At 45.0% G+C, this 18327-nt stretch overlaps 1 protein-coding gene across 1 annotated transcript in view; it reads left to right on the plus strand.

The window, feature by feature from the left end:
* Positions 1–3358: 3358 nt before the first annotated feature.
* Positions 3359–18327, plus strand: part of DEPTOR (DEP domain containing MTOR interacting protein) — a 105270-nt gene continuing 90301 nt past the window's right edge. Inside the window, exons 1-2 of the mRNA XM_026646198.2 lie at positions 3359–3467; positions 4005–4100. Coding sequence (XP_026501983.1) covers positions 4015–4100 — 86 coding nt within the window. The 5' untranslated portion in view covers positions 3359–3467; positions 4005–4014. The remainder of the gene's footprint in view (positions 3468–4004; positions 4101–18327) is intronic.

An 18327-nucleotide genomic window follows, 5' to 3' on the forward strand; every position in this document is an offset into this window, starting at 1 on the left:
ACCAGGGAAGCTCCCAATATCAAGCGGAGTGCCCCAAAGGTCGGTCCTGGGGCCAGTTTTGTTCAAGATCTTCATTAATGATCTGGAGGATGGCGTGGACTGCACCCTCAGCAAGTTTGCAGATGACGCTGTAGTAAGATGAGGCCCTGAAACATAAACTCTTGTATCAAAGGCCCAGTCTGAGGCCTGAACCAAAGTACTTCCAGGCATTGCTAAGCAAAAGTTGGGCTGTGAGCCAGAGGCAGGCCCCACTCACAGAAGTTGCCGAGAAGAGAGTTGTTAGAAGCAGGCGCATCCATACATAAGTGCTAATAAGAGGAACTTGTGCCAAGATGGCATCAGAACACTCCACAGAGCTAACAAGGAACAGGCAGGTGCATCTTAAAGACAGGGTCAAAAGGACAACATGATGGATAGGTTTGTTTGAACCAACATGGTCAAAGAGAGAGACAGCCCCCAATGAGTAAAGGGGCTGTACTTCAATACGTCAATAGGAATGAGTAATCTGGCCTGTAACTGTATAAAAGTAGGGCCCAGAGTCCACATCTTTGTCAGGCATAGGGGGCAGTGGAAAGTCCCGCCACTTACTGAGCCGGTCCATTGCAAAGGAGTACAAATTCATAGTATGTTTTTGTAGAGTCCACGGGAAACTATTACTGTGCTTCGTTTGACAATAAACCTGGCTCGGGTTCCTTCGTACCTTACTAGAGTCTGGGGTCTTTGGGGGTTCTCTTGGGGTTTGCTGTGTCAGCTATCTGTGCAGAACTGGGGCAGCACACAGAGGGAACACGCACGCAGCCAACTGTTATCATCATCGAACAAGAGCAGAGCACCACACCGGTAGCCACTGACAGCAGACGCTAAACTGGGAGGAGTGGTAGGTACACTGGAGGGTAGGGATAGCATACAGAGGGACCTAGACAAATTAGAGGATTGGGCCAAAATAAATCTGATGAGGTTCAACAAGGACAAGTGCCGCGTCCTGCACTTAGGACGGAAGAATCCCATGCACTGCTACAGACTAGGGACCGAATGGCTAGGCAGCAGTTCTGCAGAAAAGGACCTAGAGGTTACAGTGGACGAGAAGCTGGATATGAGTCGACAGTGTGCCCTTGTTGCCAAGAAGGCTAATGGCATTTTGGGCTGTATAAGTAGGGGCCTTGCCAGCAGATTCAGGGATGTGATCATTCCTCTCTATTCGACACTGGTGAGACCTCATCTGGAGTACTGTGTCCAGTTTTGGGCCCCACGCTACAGGAAGGATGTGGAGAAATTGGAAAGAGTCCAGCGGAGAGCAACAAAAATTATTCGGGGGCTGTAGCACATGACTTATGAGGAGAGGCTGAGGGAACTGGGATTGTTTAGTCTACAGAAGAGAAGAATGAGAGGTGGGGGGGGATTTGATAGCTGCTTTCAACTACCTGAAAGGGGGTTCCAAAGAGGATGGATCTAGACTGTTCTCAGTGGTACCAGATGACAGAACAAGGAGTAATGGTCTCAAGTTGCAGTGGGGGAAGTTTAGGTTGGATATTAGGAAAAACTTTTTCACAAGGAGGATGGTGAAGCACTGGAATGGGTTACCTAGGGAGGTGGTAGAATCTCCTTCCTTAGAGGTTTTTAAGGTCAAGCTTGACAAAGTTCTGGCTGGGATGATTTAGTTGGGGATTGGTCCTGCTTTGAGCAGGGGGTTGGACTAGATGACCTCCTGAGGTCCCTTCCAACCCTGATATTCTATGATTCAGCGTGCTGCCCCCGCCCCCAGCGCCAGCTCCGCAGCTCCCATTGGCTGGGAACCACAGCCAATGGGAGCTGTGTGGGCGACACCTGCAGGTGTGGGCAGCACACATAGCGTAGAGCCGCCTGGCTGTGCCTCCGCTTAGGGGCCGGACATGCCGACTGCTTCTGGAAGCCTGCCTTAGCCCTGCTGCATCACTGACTGGAAGCTGCCTGAGGTAAGGGCTGCCCAGCTGGAGCTCGCACCCCAAACCCCCTGCCCCAGGTCAGAACCCCCCCGTACCCTAACTCCCTTCCAGATACCACACCCCCACCTGCACCCCAACCCCCTGCCCCAGGTCGGAACCCCCTCCTGCACCCAAACTCCCTCACAGACCCCAACCCCTTCCCCCAGCCCTGAGCGCCCTCCCAGAGCCTGCACCCCCTTCTGCACGCCAAACCCCTTGGCCCATGCCAGGAGCCCCCTCCTGCACCCCAAATCCCTCAGCCCTACCCCAGAGCCCACACCCCCAGCTGGAGCCCTCACCTCCTCCTGCACCCCAGCCCCCAGTCCAGTGAAAGTGAGTGAGGGTGGGGGACAGCGAGTGATGGAGGGTGGGGGGCTGGAGTAAGTGGGGGGTGGGGCCTCGGAGGGGCAGGGCAAGGGTGTTCCTTTTTGTGCAATTAGAAAGGTGGCAACCCTAGGTGAATGGGGTGAAAGCAGATTCTGCAAGATGCACTATAGGTGCACTTGAAATCTGTTTCCCATGTGGGAAGTTTCTGTGGGTTTCTCTGTACCTGTTGGAATTTAGCACCCTCTTTTGACTGGGGATGCAAATAACTGGGAGTGGGGAGCTGTTTCTGATGAATACCCCACTTAGAGTTTGCCTAACAGGTGACCAGGAATACAAAGTGCTAGAGATTTTAGGCCGGAGTGCTCAGAATTTGGACTCCGATTCCTCTTTGCAAATACCCAAGAACAGCTGCCAAGATACATTCTGTGCAACCTGAGCAGCGCTGTACTTTCTGCCAGGCACCAGGTACTGCAGCACAGACTAGCACAATTCTGCCCTCTTGGCTGGGTTTCTTCTTTCTCCATTTCCTTCTGACACTAAAGACCCCTATACTGAGCAAGGGAAAGAAACACTAGCTGCGGGAGCCTCAGAAGGAAAAGTCTAGGGTGATTTAGGAGGAGGATCACACTGGGAGCTCTGCACTCACTACAAGGGGTCAAGGCAAAATTAGAGTAGGGCGGGGGAATTTGGTTCTAAAGGGTCAGTCTATTTTTTTCTGCTCTCCCCCCCCCCACACACTTATTTTTAATTGTTGTAGAGAAAGAAATGCAGGAAGGAAAAACTCTGTGTGGAGTGAGGACAGGAACAGCTGGAGTTTTCCTTGCAAGAGGGTGGGGAGCAGGGGAGGCTGTGTTAGCTGTATCGTGAGTCCTCAGAGCACCTCTGCTCTTGCTCGGCAGCTTGGGCTGCACGCTGCCGTCTCAAAGGTCGCTTGTGATAAACATAGGGCCTCTCCCCTCCGCCCCCCAACCTTGGCTGCTACGGCTTTGGCTGTGACACTCAGTCTTTTCCATGCTGGAGAAGTAGTAGCGAGCAATGTGATAGACAGAGGGGGACGCTGCTGCCTTGGCTGGACCTGCTGCTGCAACCATGTGTCTCTCTCTCTGGCTGTGACACAGTAACAAGGAAATTGGTGGGATCTTTCTTTATCTCCACAAGGGAAAGGTGACCCGCACAAAGGTAAGCGAAAGTGAGGCGTGGATCTTCTGTAAGCAACTGGCAGTGACGCAGTGTCCCTTGACATAAGCAGACGGGGAAGTCAGTCTCCTCAGAAAGGCTTTTTGCAAAGGGTCGGGAAGCTGAGCTGAAAGCGTGTTTCCTTTGAGCTGTCAAAAATAAATTGCATGCAGGCGTTTAAAAGCTCAGCTCTCTGTTTGGAGAAGCCAGGCAAGTAGCCATGCAGCGATGTGCTGCAAACTAAAAATCACCCATGCAGCTTTGCAGCGCTGGGAAACGCAATCAAACTAACCGATCGATGGGACTTAATTAAAACGGGGCATATCCCGCAGGAGACTGGAACTGGGCTGAAATGTTCCCTTTAAGATTTGCAGGACAGGAAGGGGATTTTAATAGGGGTGGGGGAGGGGTTGGAATGTATTTATGTTGTTATTTAACCTAACCTAGTTGTCATTTAACAAGCATATTAAACCAGCCCAGTCATCCAGTGCGGAGAGCTGCAGCCTCCCTTAGCCCTGTTGTGTTGTATGTCCCCGGCAGGCTGGCAGCGATGGAGGAGGACATGGGCAGCATGCAGGAGAAGGCTGCTGAGCTGGAGCACATGGCTGAGGTCTTGCTCACTGGGGAGCAGTTACGGTAGGAGATGGCTCCTTCCTCCCGCACAAACATTACTACAGACTCTAAAAGGGGTAGGGTGACCAGATATCCCGATTTTATAGGGACAGTCCCGATTTTGGGGTCTTTTTCTTATATAGGCTCCTATTACCCCCCACCCCCGTCCTGACTTTTCACACTTGCTGTCTGGTCACCCTAAAAAGGGGAAACTCCTTTACTCCTGTGTTTAAGGAAATTGCTGTTAAATGGGCAGTTTTTTTGTTTTTTTTTACTTCACAGCGGTGCAAATCTGGATTAACTCCATTTAAATCAATGGCTCAAATTTTGCTCTCGGTTGCACAGGTGCAATCCTGTAGGGTCTGATTCTGGTCTCCCACTGGTGTAAAGCAGAAGTAACTCCACTGATGTCAATGATGTAAACGTGATGTAAGTGACGGCAGAATCAGAACTGCAACCTCGGTGAACTTGTGTGCCTCACCCTCTCTAAACCCATATTATCAGTGCACACACATACCTCTGGCAGACCTGCTAAACCACACACATTTGGGAAATGAAGGGTTTTTGTGTGTGCTTCAATTAGATTCTTAAAAACTCCTGTTTTCAGCCTGTCCCAGCTGCTCAGCTCTGCTGTTTCAGCTAGGAATTGGGCTATCTGTAAATAGTATTGCAGGCCTGGGATAATGAGTTATCTATCATTCCTTGTAATAGTTACTGAGACTGCTACAGTCCAGGGGCAGCTTTCTATTCCATTCTGTTTAGGGTCTTCTAATTTGGTCATAGCTGTACTATCTGAGGACTCTGGGGAAGGTGACAGCAAGTCAGCAAAGAGGTTTTAAAAGGCAAAACCAGAAGAGGAATAATAATTAAAATCAGATTTTAATAGATTTCTGGTCCAGTGTGTCAAATCTGATTGGCACTATAAAAATGATTAAGTTAGATGGATAGAATAAACCTCCATTAAGATCCAGGTTTTTTTAGTCTCTTGGAATTATGCAGAAAGACTTTGGGTCTAACACAATCCTTTTTTTATAGGGTTTTTTTTTTTTTAAATTTTGGATCAGTTGACCAAATTCCTATGCATATCACACAGCAATAAAGAAGAAAATTTTAAAGCTTCCCAATTCTCACTGTTAACATAACTTGTGATTCAGGAAATACAGACGATTGTATGATAGTGGTATAATCAGAAAGACGTAATAGCAGTATGCCAGAAGTTTTCTTCAAATTTTCAGCAAATCATTTAAAATGCTGGTTTAGCATTTTTCATTCATAATTTTGAAAACATTGCTTGATCTGGGAGCCGTTAAGATGAGAACCAAAGTTCCTTGATTTCATCTCAATCGAAGTCAAATATTCAGACTAATGGTTATTACTAAGATCAGTTTGTATTTTAAATTTGTATGTCAATGGTAGTTAAACTAAGAAAATACACTGCTACCTCGATATAACACGACCTGATATAACACGAATTTGGATATAATGCGGTAAAGCAGTGCTCCGGGGGGGGGGGGGCTGCGCACTCTGGTGGATCAAAGCAAGTTCAATATAACGCGGTTTCACCTATAACGCGGTACGATTTTTTGGCTCCCGAGGACAGCGTTATATCAAGGTAGAGGTGTAGTTACTACTAAAGCAGAATGTTTAGGAATCCTCTTCAGTTTTAAGATGCTAGTTCAGAAGACATTTTCATAGCTAGTAGTTGTTTTTTTAGGTTACTTATGCTGGCCAGATCCTCAGCTGGTTTAAATTGGTGTAGTTCCAGAGTAAGTGAAGCATTGCTGATTTGCATCAGATGAAGATCTGGCCCATGGGTTTTGGTTCTTATTCTAAACTGGTATGTATACATGTTCTTAGGACTTAGCTTAGGAAACTTAGCTTAAGCTGTTGGGGCCAAGTTTTTAAAGGTACTTAAGTGCTTAAAGAGGCAGATAGGCAATAGGAGTTAGGCCGGGGGTTCTCAAACTGGAGGTCGGGACCCCTCAGGGGTCACGAGGTTATTACATGGGGGGGGGGGGGTCACAAGCTGTCAGCCTCCACCCCTGACCCCGCTTTGCCTCCAGCATTTATAATGGTGTTAACTATATAAAAAAGTTTTAATTTATTAGGGGGGTCACACTCAGAGGCTTGCTATGTGAAAGGGGTCACCAGTATAAAAGTTTGAGAACCACTGAGTTAGGCTGTCTTGAAAATGCCACTAGGCACCCCTCTGCACCTTTATGCACCTAAAGATGTTCAAAAATCTGGCCCTTGGAGACTCGCCTCACCATTGCTGCAGAAGTTGTAGTGGGGTCAGCCACCTCCCATGCACCCGTTATGGCCGGGGTGCTGCTGTGGTGGTGCCCTGCCAATAGGGTTGCCAACTTTCTACTCGCACAAAACTGACCACCCTTCCCCTGCCCCCTGTTCACTCCATTCCCCCATCCCTCTGTCACTCACTCTCCCCACCCTCACTCACTTGCTCATTTTCACTGGGCTTGCTCAGGGGGGGGGGGTGCAGGAGGGGGCTCCAGGCTGAGGCAGTGGCTTGGGATGCAAGAGAGGGTGAGGGCTCCAGCTGGGGGTGTGGGCTCTGGGGTGGGGCCAGGGATGGGTGGGCTTAGGGTTCAGGAGGGGCTCTGGGCTGGGGGGTTGGAGCTGAGGGGTACAGGGTGTGGGAAGGGGCTCTGGGCTGGAGTGGGGGTTGGGATGCAGGGGGGGGGGCTCCAGCTGGGGTTGCAGGCTCTGGGGTGGGACCGGGGATGAGGAGTTTGGGGTGCAGGAAGGTGTTCTGGGCTGGGATTGATGGGTTTGGAGGGCAGGAAGGGGATCAGGTCTGGGGCACAGGGGTGTGTGTGAAAAGTGGTCCTTCCGGGAGCTTACCCCAGGCAGCTCCTGGAAGCAGCGGCATGTCCCCCCTCTGGCTGCTACGCGGAGGCACGGCCAGGTGGCTCTGTGTGCTGCCCTGTCTGCAGGCGCCGCCCCCACAGCTCCCATTGGCCACAGTTCCTGGCCAATGGGAGGTGCGGGGATGGTGCTTAGGGCAGGGGCAGCGTGCAGAGTCCCCTGGCTGCCCCTATGTGTATAAGCTGGAGTGGGGACATGCCACTTTTTCCCAGGAGCAGCGCGGCACGGAGGCTAGCAGGGAGCCTGCCAGCCCCACTCTGTGGCGCCGCCAACCAGACAGTCAATGGCCTGGTCAGCAGAGCCTCCAGAATCCCTTTTCGACCGGGTGTTCCAGTCAAAAAACAGACACCCGGTCACCCTACCTGCCAATGATTTTCCCCTCAAAGGGCTTCTTAAATAAACATTTCCTGCAGATTCCTGAATTTCCCTCCTGCTGACTTGGGGTCCTGCAGGAGCCCTTTTGCTCCCTGTAGCATCTATATAGATGGGGCTTATTCTGTAATCAGGGCTGCCTTACCTGCAGGTTCTCCAGCCCGTGGGGCAAGCCATCCTGCTATAGTAATAATATGTTACTTATTTTTACATGATGCTACCAGAGAAAATAAAGACAGTCTGTACCCCTATAAATCAATGGGGATCCACATGGATGGAAGGACCCACTCTTGTGAATCTGATTCCAGGATTCGGGCCTAGGTTTATCTCTGAATTTGTATCCCCCTCTGATACAAATATTTGTGTCTTATTTTTTCACTGTCTAGATCTTCTGGGCAACAGAATAGGTTTGTTAGCTGCACATTTTGTTTCAGAAAATAAGGGCCGCCAATATGTGGTAGCAAATGGGGTGGTAGACAAGTTTTGGCCAATGGTATATTTGTGGTTTCCTTTTCTTTTCCCATCTAAGAGAGAAGTATATAAACAACTTGCCTGGTTGCCTCAAAGAGGAAGATATTACAATAAAGGTATTATAGATATGTATAGAACAGACAAACTGATGCTAGAAAATTACAATAAAAACAGATTCTGAAGAAACATACTGTAGTCAGTTCTTAGGGATGCTTACAAACATTACATAAGACCTTAGAAGAGATGATTTAGTGACTGGTGATTATGTGGATAAAATGTGTATGAGTAAGTGCTACATACTTCAGGATCAGGGGGTAGCCGTGTTAGTCTGTATCCAGAAAAACAACAAGGAGTCTGGTGGCACCTTAAAGACTAACAGATTTATTTGGGCATAAGCTTTAGTGGGTAAAAAACCTCACTTCTTCAGATGCATGGGATACTTCAGGAGGACTGCCAGTGTTCCCTCTGATTTTTCCCATCCGTGTGCAGAATGAATTTTGCTATGTGCACCAATATGGAGATGATGGGTGGCAGGGGTAGGGCTGAGGGGCTTGGAGTGTGGAAGGGGGCTCAGGGCTGGGGCAGAGGGTTGAGGGGCAAGGGGGCGAGGGCTGTGGTTGGGGGTGCGGGCTTTTGGGTGGGGCTGGGGAAAGAGGACTCCCCCTCCCCCGCCCCAGCCCTCTTTCCCCACAGCAGCACCTGGGCTGGGGCTGCGGGAGGGGCGCCTCTCCCTGCCGCAGCCGCTCCGGGGCTGGAGGAGTTAAGTGCGCGGCCTTTCATAGCATCCTGCGTGGCCGCACAGGCGTGCACCTTAGCAGGAACTTAGATGACTGCATACCTCAGGCATGACAGAATAAAAGGAAAACACAAGAGGGGTACAGGGTTATGCAAAAAAAACCCTATGAAAATTAGGTGTTTATAATTATACTCTCGGTTTATTTGTAAACCAGATCAGTGTGTGTGACTTCATTCACATATTGGAAATAACTTCATTAAAAGTTCTTTGTGGATGTGTAAGGTGATGGTGGGTCATGCCACGTACCTTGATTAGCTATAATAATAACCGTTTAGGACCCAATAGTTCCTTCTACTTTTAGAAGTGGTGGATATCTAAGCAAATATCTGACTAAATTACTGTTGCAAGAATGCATGACCAATGGGAGCATAGCTCCTGAAGAAACCATGATCTCAGTTGGAAGGAGGCCCAGAGGAGCAGTGCAGAGGGTCCAGCCTTCTACAGGACTGGGGTTTGGAAGCTGCAAACCTGCCTCCTCACTAGGGTCCCAATGCCTCTCCGGGTAGGCAACTATGTGAAGTGCATGTCACCGGATTTCCTAGCAAGATGGGTTTCTCTGGGGGAGGGTATCATAGCCTTTACTAGTTATAGTTTGGACAGTGTTAGTCAGGTTTAAAGAAATTTAATAATCAGAATATATAGTTGTATTAATATATAATACAATTGAAGTCCATGGGAGTTTTGCCTGAATAAGAACTTCAGGATCTGGCCCTAAATTATTTATGTCCCAGTAGGTGGCAATGAATCATATTAATTTCAACATTGTTTTGAGAAGGGATTAGGGTGTCACGGTTGCTGTGAGTTTTTGTTTCCAACAATATAGCTATCCTCATGTACTGTAGACTATTTTGTACCATTACTTAGTTTACAAATTACCTTTCCTCTGGCAACAAAAAGCTGCTTCAATAGGTGGGTCCTTTATTTTAGTAAACATGTTCTGGGGTCTTATATTGCTCCCTGGCTGCATACATGCTCTCTCAGACAAGTCATACCTGTCTGCTGTCTTGCCCTTCTGCACAGGATGAGTTCAATAATGGTTTACCATTGCCAAATCCCTGACAGGTAGTCTTTTTCCAGTCCACAGGCCCCTTGTTTTCTCATGCTTTGTGTCCTTAGTGTCCATTGGCCATAGTTGGCCCACGGAGTAATGAGAAACATTAGAATATCTGAACCCACACCTATCTGGTTGCTTACTAAAATTTGCCTATGATCTAGAAAAGTAAACTCTGGAGTAGGTGTAACTTCAATAACATTTAACCACTTTCCTTCTATGATATTGTGGTGACCTAAATTTTTATATTCCTCTTATTTTATAAGCTCTTGAGCTGTCTTGAAGCCACTGTCTCCAGAGCCAGGGCACTATTGAGCAAGCACGTATGCACCATAGTAGAGAAAAGGGCAACATTTAGTTTGTGGCATAAATATTCATCATGAAGGAGGTATGTGTATTTCCACCCTTTTCAAGTTCTTCATTGTTGTACACTTATAGTATTTTTAGTAACATTATGGTTCCATATATCTTTATTGATGTATGGTTTGATTTCGAAAGGTCCTGGGGATCTGCAGCTCTCATTGACTTAAATGGAGTTAATGAATGTTTGGCACTTCTGTAGCTCACACTATTAGACCTTTAATATGCTAAGACATGTGTTTTAATAATTACAGCCACCATGTAGAAAACAATTTTCTTTCAATCAACACAGCTACAGGAAGCTACATGTGTGTAGCAAGACTGTTAAAATGCATGTATATTTATTTATATTTTGTTTGAGAAATACGCTATTATCAAGGAATTGAAGATCGAGTAATAATCATGCCCATGCACTGAGGGCAGAATTAACACTGCTCAGGCAGCCTGGCTTTGCCATTTCTTGTATGCTGGGCTCTTTACTCATTCTCCCACTGCAGTGTTTTTGGCGTGGGCAGTTCGCAGAGGTAGGCATATGACACGTTATTATTACCTTATTGTGGTGGTGTCCAGCAGCCCCTTTTGTTCACTGATTGTAGACCCATCTTTACCCTATAGAAACAGGCACACAAGGCCTAATTAGGTGGGAGTCTGAAACAGCAGAGTGGGTCTCCCAGGTGTAGCACTTCAGAGGTTGTCTCATAGGTATCAGGATGGGTGGGGAAGCTCTGTGCGCAATGCTCTGACAGGAACTCCCTCTCCCAGTTCCCCCTTTCACATCACCGGAGCTGGAGACCATGGTAGAATTTTTTTGAATGGATGAGGTGGGGAGAACACCATGAAACTAGGAAGGAGGTGGATTGGCCTCCACTCCTGGATTGGCTGAAAGTTGTCAGGGACTAGTCTGGGCATTTCCTCCTCTTGGGACAAATATCCTGGTGTCTGTAGACCCCAGTCTGTTCTGGAGTGCAAAGCCCAAGCACTTTGAATGTATAATTATGCATTTGAATAAATACTGTTGTGTGGGAGACTGAGTTGTTGGAGGGCTGGTACAGGGAACGGGAGGGACAAAGTTAAGAGGCAACAGCAAGGCAGGATTAGTTCATGTGGTGGTTTCAAGAAGTGTACCTGAGCTTCCAGGAATTGTACACTCTATAATAGCACCCTAGAAGATTGAATGCCAAAAAAGCCTACATAAACATAACATTAGCTTGCAATGTTAATAATGTCAGGAAATGCAACAATTAAGATCTTTACAAAAATACTAACTTCCATACGTGCACTACCTTTTATTCATATTTTTCTTTGTAAACAAGAATATACAATATTCAAGCTATCCATTTAGGCTTTTAAATAGTGTATGTACTACAAATTAAACATGATCTAAATTGCATTCCTAGTTATAGCTCTGTAACCACATTTACTTCAATATGTACTGGATAACGTAGCCAAGATTATTTTGCTTAGGGACTTTAATTTTTGCATTATTTTAAAGCTCTCCCAAAACTGTAACTGTGTAATCCTACCATCGTTTTTATGTAACTTATTTCTTTTTGTATATATTACTCTTTAAATATTTAGCTTCTCTCTCAAGGTCTCTGCAATTTTCTTTAAATTTAAATATTAATCAAATTCATGAATACTTAAAATAAAGTCAGGTTTTGCTACTAACTTGGGGGAGGAGGGGTTTGAACTGTGTATTGAAATCCCATATTTTCCCAAGCCCTTGAGGATAAATATCTGCAGCATGACTATGCTTATGTTCCTGCACAGTAGCAGTGGCCACAGCCAAGTGAAACTGAATTTAGAACTAAAGAAAAATAAAATATTTAAATCTAGACAGTCCTGCGCTGCCAGAAAAGTGCTATTGTGCGATATTATGGGTATAATAATACGCAATCATGCTCCTTCATTTCTGGGAAACTCTGAAACAAGGAAGGGGAATGAGATGCATGGAAACAAAGGGAAACGGGAAAGATGACACACAGACACTACGGGTGTCAGCAGGGAGAAACACAGGAAATCCAAGGAGGTTTGAGAATAAAGAAAGATATGACTATCCAACTGTGGAAAGAGAGAGATTTATGTAAAATTAGAGAGATTTGGGGTAGGAAAAGAGATGGCAACCCAGAGAGGAAAGAAGTGCTGCTGCTGTTTGGATTGGTAACTGACATAACATAGATACCTCTTACCCTCCAATAGTTGGGAACTCTGCACAGAAAGAGTGAGTGGAGGAGGGAAAGCAAGGAAGGTTCCAACAGAGAGAAATGAAATTAGCCCTGTTCACCCAAGAGAGAAATCTCATCAATTTAGAGCAGGGAACAGGTTACAGTTAAAATCTGTCTCAGCAGAGACTCTATGCAAATAACCAATCGAAGAGTTGTAATCCAAAGTTTGGCTTTCTGTTACATTGAGCAAAGTTTTAATAGTTGAATGAATATATGAAAATAGCTGCACTAAAGGTGCAAGAGTCTCATTTACAAGACAAATCCTCTCTCCCCCACACCATACTGGACTGGCTGAGCTTGGTGAATCCACCATTTGGGCCCCAGAAGGGTAGGCAGGATTAGAGCAATAACTGCAAAGGAGCTCTAAGGCTTCAGTCACCATTGCTGCTTTTACACCTGACTTCTCAGAGGGCAATATCCTGTGGCTGTTCTGCCATTTGGACCCACTAGCCTTGCCCCTCTGCCTTAGTAAGGCTCCTTGTTCCCACCACAACCCAGCAGGGACAATGAAGGAGACCTCCTAGAGCTGGGTTTAGGGATGCATAAGCAGTCTGCACCACTGGGTGGGCTCCCCAAATCTTATTCCTGCTGCCTCAGATGGGTCCCTCCTTGTTTGGGGATAGATAGGATTTGGTTCCGAGGATGTGGCTACACTGCAAAACAGACCTGTGGCACCATGAGGATGTCCAGTCTTAAACATAAAGCATTTTCAGACTCCAGTCCAACAGTTTTTAAAAATAAGGTTGATCTTGAAATCCAACATGTGGTATGGCAAGATAAGTTGGCCCTTAGGACACAATGAGCAAAGCTATTTACATACAACCAAGTCTAACATCTCTCTTAGTCAAAGTTTCTACTGTATCTTTCCAGGATATAATACAAAAGGAGGGGCAAATATTGACTTTTCCATTTCATAGGTGCTGAAAACTATGTTGTACAAACTATGTAACTGATTCATCAGAGGCCTCCATCCATATAAAAACACAACTCCAAAGTGTAAAATTCTTTTCAGAACTTCTAACAATATAATTTTGCAATGACTTCTGGCCTGTTTTTAATAATGCCTCACCCAGCAGGTGCATTCAGATCCTTGGCCATCCCAGTGACAACAAATGTACTTTCAAATAACTGAAAAAGTACCTGACTAGGCCTGAAAATTAAGTAAGCACAAATAGGAAGGCTGAGTTTTAAATATCAGAGGCTTAATTCTTTTTTGATTCTTCAATGCTGTGTACCAAATCAAAGTGATAATATTTCACACTCACTTTGCACATGTGTAAATGGCTGTACAAAGTGCAAGGCAGTGGAGAATCAGGTCTTTAATATGTGACCCTTTCCTGGAATTTAAATTTCAAAAATTATGAAACTGATCACAGACTCAGGCTTTCAGGAGGTTTATGTTATATCAGTATACTTTGCACTTATATAGTGCCTTTCCCCTCATTAGTGTTTTAGAAGTGTTAGTTAATCATCCTAATAACTCTGGTAGGTAAGTAAGTACTATTTTCCTTATTTTACAGATGGGAAGACCGAGGCACAGATGTTAAAGCCATAATTAAACTGTAAATTTTGGCACTTTTTACAAATGCACAAATGTAAGCAATTTTAGCCATCCTAAGGACAACATGAGGTGCTAGAATCACTCACAGTGTGGTATCCAGTGTCTGTTACTGATAGCAAAACTTTAGGCATTAAAACTCTTTCTTGTGTCTAACACAGCAATGCTGGGAATGAGGAGGTAGAAAGTCAGGGAGAAGAAATGGCACGAGGGAAGGAAACATGGATTATTCAGCAAAATGTGTTTCTGCAAATTAGCTACTTTTAAAATTGTTTCTGTCTCTACTTTAAATTTATTATTATTAATTTGTATTGTGGTAGCGTGTAGCCCGGACACTGCTAGGTGCTGCACAAACACAAAACAAAAAGATTGTCTCCACCCCAGAGAGACTACAAGTAGAGAAGACAAGAGACAACTGGTAGATACAGACAAACAGGAGAAGGAACAAAGGAAACTCTGAGACAGTGCTGCTCAGCATGTCAGCACACCTGTTGCCTGTTATCACATTTTTTGTAGGTATCACAGCAATGGAGAGTTTTAAGAAGGGTTATGAAGGAGGCCAATGAGATATGTTTGCAAAGGTTTACCAGGAGCTCCTCCTGTATGTGAGGGGCAGCATGAGAGAAAGCACAAAGATGCTTTGGCACCATTGGGCTCAGCTATGTGAGTCACTATCTCCAGTGGTCTATGAGAGAGATAATAGGCAAAGTTGGGGATAGGCTGTGAATGGCCTTGGAAGTGAAGATAAATAGTTTGTGTTTGATGGGAGGGAGAGTCAGTGGAGGGATGCAAACAGAGGGGTGACATGGTCAAAATGACTAGCCAGGAAAATTATCTTTGTCTTTGAATGGTTGTGAGCTGGGCAAGTTTGCGTTTCTCAAGGGTAGAGAAGAGGAAAAGCCTTGAGACATCAAATGATGAGCGTCTAGATCAGAATTTTAGCGGGGTGGATGGAGAGGAAAAGCTCTTTCTCTGTCAGAGATGTTATGCAGGAAGAATCCACATGGCCCCTGGAATCCTTCACTTTATAAACAGTTTCAACATGATCAGCTTTGACATATTTACCCCTTCTGGTTATTATGTGGTTTTTACATGGTTTGTGTAAACCATTCTCTAGTGCCACATTTGTCTTGGGATCCAAGACAGTTGTTTGTTTGTTACATTTCACTGTCTCCTCTTGTTAAGGCCAGTAGAGCTGGTGAATACTGTCACAACATTTCCATTAGTGGTCATCTCAATTTGTAACCACATTTGCTTTGTATATGTTTGCATCCCTTTTGCCTTTTCCCTCCTGTTTATAGTCTACCAAGTGAATGTATTGACAGGATTTCTTTAAAATAGTGTTTGCATATTGTATTCCTTTCTTTCTTCCTTTGTAAGTATCTCTTGTCTTTAAAGGATGCAAGCACATTGGAGCAGGGACTGTGTATTCCTGGTTTTGCACAGAGCCTTGCACATTGTCAGTGCAGCTGTACCAGAAAAACCTAACACATAATTATAATACACATCATGGAAACAGTGAATTTTAATTTAATTAATTTAATTTAAATGACTGTTACAGAATATTCAGAGGAAGCAAATTTTGAATTTGAAATGGTGTTTGCCTCAGAAACCTGATTCTAGACTTTGTGCTAACCCAGTCAGGGAAGAGAAACCAATAAAAGTTGTTCAAATTTAGAATATCAAATAATGTCAATTGCTTTTGAAGAGCTATATGCCAATGATTATTCACAGCAGTGATTCTGCAAGTATGTAGAACAATTTCAATCAAGATCATAATAATTGTATAAATTATCCATCCAACTGATTATTACCCAAATTTGTTATTGAGTGTAGAATATAATTTTATGGCATAGGAAGCAGTTAGTTGCTTCTTGATTTCTAAGGATTCAATTGAATGAGCTCAGCAGCTGGCTGTGAGTAATTTACTTTAGTGGGAAGGGAGAACCTGAGCTGATATATTTGCTGCCTGGTCAGTGCAAAAAGAGAAACTTAGGTATAAAGAAACGAAAAGTAGCATTAAATCATACACACACCGAATGCAGTGTGTGGGAACATTATGAGTACAGAAGCCTGAAGAAGGAACTGACATGGAAATTAAACAACTTTAAAAATTAGCATAATTTGGGTAACATAAAAAGAGTATTATAAAGTCATTCAGGAAAAATAGATGAGGCTAAATTATTTAGTGGATTTTTGTGACCAGAAAAATCTTTTATTTTCTCCATAATATGAGGTAACTACCATCATCACTGTTGCCTGTTCTAAGCTGTCAAGGTGCTGAAAATGTCAACTTAAAATTCACAGTGAACAAAAGAAAGAGCCCAATTTTGCCCATATATACATTTGAGCAGTGAATGGGAGCCCTGGTACGAGATATGACTCTATCCTAGGGTTGCCAACCTTCCAGGATTGGCCTGGAGTTTCCCAGAATCGCCATCGATCTCCCGGTGACTATTGAAAGCAATCCAGGAGATTTTAATAGGATTTTTAAAGAAAATTACATTGTCATGTTGGGGGAAAAAAATCTCCCGGAATAGCTTCAGTCAGAATTGGCAACCCTACTCTATCCCTGTAGAATGCAACTCTAGTATTCGCAACCCATTATTTAAAAATAATGAGTCAGGCCCTAAAATCATGATCTTGGATTAAAAATCATGAGATTTTTAAAACTAAATTTTGGGTTATTTTGATTTGCCTTCTGATTTCTCAGCCTTTAGGATTGAGAGGAAGGAAGGTACTATGGTTAGGACACTAGCCACGGACTCGGGAGACAATTTTCTGCTCTGCTACAGACTTCTTGTGTGATCTAGGGCAAGTCATTTCATTTCAGTGCCTCAGTTCTCCAGCTGTAAAATGGGGATAATAGTATTTCGCTATCTCACAGAGGTGTTATAATGATTGTGAGGTGTTCAGATATTATGGTGATAGGAGCCATGCAACTATGGTAGGAAGATAGGGTGCACTTGTTTCATATTTTCAGGCTTTTCTCTGTGACCATGAGGGTTAGAAACTTATTTATTTATTTTAAATGAAAGCTGAAATTCTTATGCAATCGCTCGATTCCAGAAGCTGGAGCTTTAAGAAAAACACCAAGGGTGAAATCCTGGTCCCATGGAAGTCAGTGGCAAAATTCCCATTGACATCCATGGGGCCAGGATTTCACCCCAGATATTGTGAGATTCATGATTAAAATCATGAGAATTGGCAACACTGCAGCTCACCCCAGTCCTCGGAGGGCTTTTGAAAGGTCCACCATGTCACTGAAGGCCTGTAATGCCATTTCATGAAGACAAAGGGGTCAAGGAGGAAGGAGGTATGCTCTAAGGAAGTTCTATGGCCTGTGTTGTACAGGAGGTCAGACTAGATGATCACAATGGTCCCTTGTGGCCTTGGATTCTATTAATCTAAGGCAAAGTGGCCATGTTAGGGAGGGGCTTTGTTCATAGCTTGCAAAGTACAACTAGACTAGTCCAGTTTCCCTTTCTGGCTGTCATCCCTTAGCATAATGCTGCAGTGGTTGGGGTGCAAACACTTAAGAAGAATGATTAAATTGAAACAAGGCCCCTTTTTAAATGTCTTTTAGAATTTCTAGGTGTAACAGGGTAGCTTGCCTCTTACATGAAATTGGACTCAGCTCTCCTGTTTGGTGCAGCTAGTTTGATGTAGTGAGGAGGGTGAGAGGCTGCCCCTGGGATTTATAAATGAAAGTTCAGAAGCCTGGAAGTCAAGTTTAGAATCCAGAGTCCAGAATCTTAAGAGAGGGAGAGAGAGATTATTACTCCCGGTTAAGAAATGGAGAGTCATAAGAGCTCAGAGAAAGGGCAGAGGCGGGCTGAGAGCTTTAAGGAGGAAGGAGTGGTGAAAATTCCCTAGTTGAGCCATGGAGCCAGATCAAGATGGTGAGAGAGGAAGGGGGTCACCTGCAGACTTTCCCAGGCCAGAGAGGCCTGAAGGCTGAGAGTAGCAGATGGAGATGCCTGCTGGCTCTCTGCGCTGGAGGGCTGAAGCCAGAGAGGCCTGAAGACTGAGGAATGGTGCAGGGATGAGCCCAGTGAGGTCTCTGCAAAAGTTGTAACCATACGTGGGGAGGAAACAGTGTAGTGAAACACCTCAGCTAGAGAGGAGCTGAGTTGAGGTGTGGTGAAAGACACTGGAGCAGTACCTGGGAACTGGGGTCAGGTCTGGTGAGAGACACTAGGACTGGGGTGAGGTGTGGTGAGAGACACTGGAGCTGTACCTGGGAACTGGAGTGAGGTGTGGCAAGAGATGCTGGAGCCTACCTGGGAACTGGAGTGAGGTGTGCTGAGAGACACTGGGAACTGGGGTGAGTTGTGGTGAGAGATGCTGGAGCCGAACTTGGTGTTTTTGCTGTTGGGATAAATGTACTATTTGGACTGGGTAGGGGACAGCAGCTCTGGTTTATGGTAGTGTGACTTTTGGTAATAAATTCCCCTGCAAATAGGGCTATATATATAGTCTGAAGGCTGTACTGAGTTTATTTGAGGAATCAAGAGGGAAACTGAGGTGAG

This window comes from Terrapene carolina, unplaced genomic scaffold (assembly GCF_002925995.2).
Source record: "Terrapene carolina triunguis isolate 2854851 unplaced genomic scaffold, T_m_triunguis-2.0 Scaffold58, whole genome shotgun sequence".
In the NCBI taxonomy this organism is placed as follows: domain Eukaryota; kingdom Metazoa; phylum Chordata; order Testudines; family Emydidae; genus Terrapene; species Terrapene triunguis.